At 51.9% G+C, this 7,346-nt stretch overlaps 1 protein-coding gene across 1 annotated transcript in view; it reads left to right on the forward strand.

The window, feature by feature from the left end:
* Positions 1-7,346, forward strand: part of SMYD5 (SMYD family member 5) — a 32,396-nt gene that overhangs the window by 17,649 nt on the left and 7,401 nt on the right. The window contains exons 7-9 of the mRNA XM_015418286.1: positions 507-540; positions 2,687-2,799; positions 5,183-5,289. Coding sequence (XP_015273772.1) covers positions 507-540; positions 2,687-2,799; positions 5,183-5,289 — 254 coding nt within the window. The remainder of the gene's footprint in view (positions 1-506; positions 541-2,686; positions 2,800-5,182; positions 5,290-7,346) is intronic.

Genomic DNA, 7,346 nt, shown 5'->3' on the forward strand with positions numbered 1-7,346 from the left:
AGTGCTCCAGTTTGGTGTAGTGGCTAAGTGCGCGGACTGTAATCTGGGAGAACCGGGTTTGATTCCCCACTCCTCCACTTGCAGCTGCTGGATGACCTTGGGCAAGCCGTAGTTCTGACAAGAGCTGTTCTTGAAAAAGAGCAGTTTCTGTCAGAGCTCTCTCAGCCCCACCGACCTCACAGGGTGCCTGTGGTGGGGAGGGGAAGGGAAAGGAGTTTGTCAGCCGCTCTGAGACACCTTTGGGTAGTGAAGGGTGGGCTATACATCCAATCTCCTCTTCTTCTTCTAAGCTGTGGAGTCTTGTGAGCAAAAATCCTGCTTTGTGAGCTACGGGCACTAAAGTGGTGAGCGAGCCGTTTGGCTGGTGCGTAGATCAGTTTGCTCTGGAGCCCTCCTTCCTGAGCGAAGGCAAAAATGTGTGAGCCAGAGGCTAAACAACTATGAGCTAGCTCACACGAGCTCAGCTTAGAGGGAACACTGCTCCCAAGCGACCCAGAAGCAGGGAGAGGGCAGCAATATTTTCAAGGCAGCGTCCCGTTTGTAAGGAGCAGCTACAGACTCCTCGCCCAAGTCGCCAAAGAGACCAGAGCACCATTTCCTCCTCACATGGCACGGCCAAAGGTTTCGGGTCAACTCTGTTTAGCCCTATGGCAGAAAGAGTGGGGGGTGGGAAGCAGTGCTCCCTCTAAGCTGTGGAGTCTTGTGAGCAAAAATCCTACTTTGCGAGCTCCTGGCATTCAAGTTGTGAGCGGGCCATTTGGCTGCTGCATCTATTGGTTTGCTCTGGAGCCCTCCTTCCAGAGCAAAGAGAAAAATGCGTGAGTCGGAGGCTAAAAAACTGCATTTTTAAATAATCTGCACTGCCAGTCAACCTCCACCTGCCGCCCCCCCTTTCTGAAAACACTCGGCAGGTGCCTGAAAAGGGGTTTGGCAGGTTGCCTGTTGGGGACCCCTGGTCTCGAGACCTCTGCACTGCCAATGGGCTGTGTCATGATCTGGGCTGTGCCACCAGAGGCCTACTAGGCCCAGGGAGCCTGGCTAGCAGTAGGTGAGGCTGGGCCTACAACTCCCAGAAGCCCCTGAGAGGTTTTGGAGCCAAAATGGACCAGTAGGAAAAGAGGAGGGCTTGGAATTAAAAGAACTGGAGCAGCAGGAAAAGCTGTTCTTCTTCCCAGAGGGCAGAGCCAGAAGGAAGGCTGCTGCGGGGGACAGACCCTCATCCTGAGGGAAGGGTGAGTAGTCTAGTGGCCACTTGGAACAGCGAGCTAGGGACAGTATGTATTTAGACGCGCAAGGGCATTTGATTTCTTTTCACCCACTTACTGTTATTCTGCACCTTGTTGTTTGACCTCCTATAAAATAAACCTTTTCCTTGTTGTACTCTGCCTGGTCCTCACGCCTGTTATTCGGCCTAAAGGGAGGTCTGAAGGTCTTGGAAGGGTGCTCTGGGCCTTCTCAAGGGATCCTAAATCCAGAGTGGTGGCAGCGTCAGGGGACACCCCACCTGACCTGTGACAGGCTCAAATATTTATCTGTTTGTTGGGGGACTTTTTGCCAGCATTTCTCCAGTCGATGCAGGCTCAAAGCATCTTACAATACGAAGTGGGGAAATCCCAGTCAAAACCAACAGACTCTACCTGTCCTCAATAGGCTAAAGCACAGGGGAGAGGAAAGAAGCGGAGCAGGTGGTAAAAATTCTGCCCTTGGTGGCTAAGAGTCTCTCCCCGGGGGATTCGCTTCCTCTGAAGACGCTGTACTATCCTCGATCCTCTGTACGGGCTTTTAAACCCAGCTTGGAAGATATCTCTGGAGCAAAGGAAATAAGGGCCGAAAGAGACAACGTTTTTTAAGAGGTTGGGTCCGGGTTCTTTGTGCGAATCGCGTGCACGCGCAGCTTCAAAATGGGGGCAAATAACTTCCCCCTACCCCAGGGGCTGTTTCGGCATGGGGAAACGGCAAGGCGAATGTCTTTTTTCCAAGTCTATAGAGGTACCATTTGGCTTGGGACGGAGGCGGAGGGAAGGCAAGAACCCCTCCCCCCCACACCACATTCCTGAGCTGAATCGGACCTCTTCAGACTTGGTAAAAGACATTCACCGCAGTTGCTGTGTGGCTGTAGGGGACATGATGTCTCATGAGATCGAGCCCTATGAGGAGAGGCCGAGGGACTTGGGAATGTTCAGTCTGGAGAAGAGGAGGTTGAGGGGGGACAGGATGGCTCTCTTGAAGGATTTGAAGGGCTGTCACTTAGAGGAGGAGGGCAGGGAGTTGTTCCTGTGGGCAGCAGAGGAGAGGACTCGCAAGAACGGGATTAAATGAAGGGCAGGAAGGTACCAGCTGGATATGAGGAAAAACTTTTTGAGTTGTGCCACAGTGGACTCAGCTGGATCAGAGGTCCATCAGTGGCCATTAGCCACAAGGTATAGAGGGAACACTGTCTGGGGCAAGTGATGCTCTGTCTTCTTGGTGCTTGGGGGGGGGGCAACAGTGGGAAGGCTTTTGGAGTTCTGGCCCCACTGTTGGACCTCCTGATGGCCCCCTGGGTTTTGGCCACTGTGCGACACAGCGTGTTGGACTGGATGGGCCATTGGCCTGTTCCAACATGGCTTCTCTTACGTCCTTATGGATCTTTGTGAGCGAGTGAGGATTGATGTGGGCACCCGGTGGCAAGGCTGCCCCGGGGCAGGCAAGATTGACGGGCGCGACTTTGCTTTTCTTCTCCCGACAGTGGTTTTCCCCTGAAGGCTTCCGCTCTCTCTTTGCCCTGGTGGGCACCAACGGCCAAGGGATGGGGACCAGGTGAGTGGCGCCAGGTTTCTGTTTATGAGAGCCAGTGTGGTGTAGTGGTTAAGTGCGCGGACTCTAATCTGGGAGAACCGGGTTGGATTCCCCACTCCTCGACTCGCAGCTGCAAGAAGACCTTGGGCAAGCCATAGTTCCGACAAGAGCTGTCCTTGAAAAAGAGCAGTTTCTGTCGAGCTCTCTCAGCCCCACCGACCTCACAGGGTGCCTGTTGTGGGGAGGGAAAGGGAAAGGAGTTTGTGAGCTGCTCTGAGACACCTTCGGGTAGTGAAGGGCGGGGTATAAATCCAATCTCTTCTTCTTCTTTTACCTCACAGGGTGTCTGTTGTGGGGAGGGGGAGGGAAAGGAGTTTGTCAGCCGCTCTGAGACTCCTTTGGGTAGTGAAGGGCGGGGTATAAATCCAATCTCTTCTTCTCTTCTTCTTCTATTATGAAGTTCTTCATATTATGTAACTCAAACTGCATTAGTTTTCTAGTTCCTTACTATTGTGACAGTTTGCATATATGCTTGTTGTTTCTGTTCTGTTCCTTAAAAGAGCTTGTTTGGTGTTGTGGTTAAGAGCACGGACTCTAATCTGGGAGAACCGGGTTTGATTCCCCACTCCTCCACTTGCAGCTGCGGGATGACCTTGGACAAGGCGTAGTTCTGATAAGAGCTGTTCTTGAAAAAGAGCAGTTTCTGTCAAGAGCTCTCTCAGCCCCACCGACCTCACAGGGTGCCTGTTGTGGGGAGGGGAAGGAAAAGGAGTTTGTGAGCCGCTCTGAGACACCTTTGGGGAGTGAAGGGTGGGGTATAAATCCAATCTCTTCCTCTTCTTCTTCTTCTTATGTCTTTAAAACATTTTGTTAGCCGCCTTTCTTCCTTATGTATCCCCAGAGGGCTTACAAGGTATGAAAAAATACAGTAAAAACACACATTGAAAGCCCACTGAAGGCAAAATGTTAACATTTAAAATCACAATTCAAGACTGCTAGTAGAGCTCCATATGCATTTTGTCCTTTACTGATGTTTAGTGCTCCCTCTAAACTGTGGAGTCTTGTGAGCAACAATTCTACGTTGTGAGCGACAGGCACTAAAGTTGTGAGCGAGCGATTTGGCTGCTGCCTAAGTTAGTTGTCTGTGGAGCCATCCTTCCTGGGCTAAGACAGAAATGTGTGAGCCCGAGGCTAAAAACCTGTGAGCTAGCTCACGCTAACTCAGCTTAGAGGGAACACTGCAGCAACTAGAGAGAGAGCGGGAGATGGCAGGTCGCCAGTTCAAATCCAGTGGCTTCTTATTAACAACTCTTTTGCATTGGGACTCTTACTTTGGTCTTAGACTGGTTTGTCGGTTTGATTTTATGTTTTTGAACGGTGAGATAAAAATTGTGCTTCGTCCTCGAGCGTCGCTGGAGCGGCCTTTGGAACGCCATGGCGACTGAGCCCAGCATCACCCCCCCCCCCCCCCCCCCCCCCGGGCAAAAAAACAAAGGCGGGGACAGTGGTTAGAGTACTGAGACAAGAAGTGCAGAGGAGCAGGTTCGAATCTCTGCTGCGCTGTGAAGCTCATTGGCCGAACGGGAGCCAGTCATTTTCCCTCAGCCTAACCCGCCTCAGAGGGCGGGGGTCTGCAGCATTTTGAAATCTTGAAAGCACAGGGCACCTGTGAAACTCTGGCCCAGCAGGGTAGGTGCCGCTTCCCTTCAGACACACAGCGGAGGTGCTTGTGTTCTGGTGGCCGCTGCTGCCTAACCAACGTTTCTTAAATATCTGGCCCGTCGGAAGCCTTGACGTGCAGAAGCCCACGGCCCCCCCACCCACTCTCAAAAAGTACTTTTGGAGAGAGTCAGCTGTGGTGTTAGTGGTTAGAGAGTGGCAGACTCTAATCTGGGAGAACCGGGCTTGATTTCCCCAGTCCTCTGTGTGCAGCCAGCTGGATGGCCTTGGGTCAGTCACAAGTTCTCTCAGCTGTTCTCTCAGGAGCAGTCCTCAAAAGAGCTCTCTCAGCCTCACCTACCTCACTGGGTACCTGTTACAGGGAGAGGAAGGGAAGAAGACTGCAAGCCAGTCTGAGACTCCTCTGGGTAGTGAAGGGTGGGGTATAAAAACCAACTCTTCTCCTCCTCCTCCTCCTCCTCCTCCTTTGTGGGCACAAAGAAAGGTGTCTGCGGGCACTCGCGGGCACCACATCGGGGAACCCCGTCATGGAGTCATTGTGAGGATATACTAGGGGAGAGAAGAACTCGTCTCAGCTCCCCCGAGCTCCTGGCAGGATTGGCGGAAGACCACTGTGCCAGTAAAAGCTGTGTACCTTTTCGGGTTCTTGCACATGAAGTCCTTTGGATGCTCTGTATTATCGGATCTGTGACCCGTCTTCTCCCTTTTGTGCTCCCCCGCCCAGCTCCTTAAGCCAATGGGTCCACGCCTGCGATGCCTTAGAGCTCCCCCCCCAGGAGCGAGAGCAGTTAGACGCCTTCATAGACCAGCTCTATAAGGACATTGAGAAAGGTGGGTTGTCGTGATCAGCGGGCAGAATGATCGGGGGGGGGGGCGGCGGCAGCTGAACGGACGGCTGTCGGCTGTCGTTGTGCCCATCTATGGGAGATGGGTGTTGAGTCCACGGGTGGCTCGCGAGCATGTCCCTGGACATAAGAGGATCCCTGCCGGAGCAGACCAGGGGCCCTCCGATCCAGCTTTCTGTTCCCGACAGCCAGGGCTATTTTTGGGCAGGAACGCACAGGAACGGAGTTCCGGCTGACTCCCGAGTTGGCCACGCCCAGCAGGAACTCATTAGCATAATAGGCCACACCCAACAGCATAGACTCATTAGGATTGGCTACATTAGGGGTGTGTGGCCTAACATGCAAAGGAGTTCCTGCTACAGCCCAGGGTTTTGACAACAAACAAGGTAAACAGAATAAGAAGCAAAAGGTGGGTGTGGCTGGATGGCCACACTTCTGGTAACATGGGGGTGTGGCCTAATATGCTAATGAGTTTCTGCTGTTGGGTGTGGCCTATTATGCTAAAGAGTTCCTGCTGGTCTTTTTCTACTAAAAAAGCCCTGCCGACAGCGGCCTTTGGAAGCCCATGGTCTGGATGTGAAGGCAGTCACCCTTCCCCGCCCCAGCAGCCAGAGTGCAAAGATGGACTGCCTCTGAACATGGAGGTTTGGTTTAGCCATTGTGACCGATGGCCATTTGATGGACCTCTCCTGTGTGAATGAGCTTCGTCCCCTTTTTTTAGTTAGTTAGTTTATTTCAGCTCATATGACCCATGGTCTCAAGCACATCCACAACATACATATAAAATGGTTCCTTTTTTTAAAAGCCATCTAAGCTAGCGGCCATCGCTACGTCCTGTGGCAGTGAGTTCCACAAGTTAATGGTGTGTATTGTGGAGGGAGCGTTCTATTTGTCCATTCTAACTCTGCTGTGCATCAGTTTCATGTGCCCCCCGCCCCCGAGGACTAGTATTTTGTTAGAGGAACCTAAAGGTCTCTCCGTTCTTTACACCACACATAACTTTTGTCTTCCTGCTCTTTGGCCATTTTTGTTTGGCATTCCAGCTTTTAAAGGAGCGTTGCCCAGACACAGAAAAGGGCAATTAGAATGATAAAAGGGTTGGAACACTTTCCCTATGAAGAAAGTTTAAAGCGCTTGGGGCGCTTTAGCTTGGAGAAACGACAGCTGAGGGGTGACATGATTGAGGTTTACAAGATTACGCATGGGATAGAGCAGGTAGAGAAAGAAGGACTTTTCTCCCTTTCTCACATTACAAGGACTCGTGGGCACTCCATGAAACTGCTGAGCAGTCGGGTCAGAACAGATAAAAGGAAGTACTTAGAATCATAGAATGTTAGAGTTGGAAGGGACCTTGCAGTTCATCTAGTCCAACCCCCTGACACTCTGCAGGAGCAGGGCCGAAAGAGAGCCCTACAACATACCCAAAAGATGGTCGTCCAGCCTCCGCTTGAAAACGTCCAGCAAAGGAGCCTCCACCACCTCCCGAGGCAGTCCGCTCCACTGCTCAACCACTTACAGTCAGGAAGTTTCTCCTGATATTTAGCCGGTATCGACTCCCTTGTCATTTCCACCCATTAGACCTAATCTTGCAATCCGGAGCAAGAGAGAATAGATCTGCTCCATCTTCTACATGACAGCCCTTCGGATATTTGAAGACTGCAATCATGTCCCCTTCACCCAAAGAGTGATTAGCACATGGAATTCACTGACACAGGAGGGGGTGACGGCTACAAGCATGGGCGGCTTAACATAAGAACATAAGAGATGCCAATGTTGGATCAGGCCAAAGGCCCCTCCAGTCCAACACTCTGTCACACAGTGGCCGGAAATACCAGGTGCCATCAGGAGGTCCATCAGTGGGGCCAGGACATTAGAAGCCCTCCCACTGTTGACCCCCCCAAGCACCAAGATGACAGAGCATCACTTGCCCCAGAGTCCCTATCTATACCTTGTGGCTAATAGCCACTGAGGGACCTCTGCTCCATATGCTTATCTAATTCCCTTTTGAAGCCGTCCATGCTTGTAGCCACCACCACTTCCTGT

This window comes from Gekko japonicus, unplaced genomic scaffold (assembly GCF_001447785.1).
Source record: "Gekko japonicus isolate JY-2015 unplaced genomic scaffold, Gekko_japonicus_V1.1 scaffold4366, whole genome shotgun sequence".
Classification (NCBI taxonomy): domain Eukaryota; kingdom Metazoa; phylum Chordata; class Lepidosauria; order Squamata; family Gekkonidae; genus Gekko; species Gekko japonicus.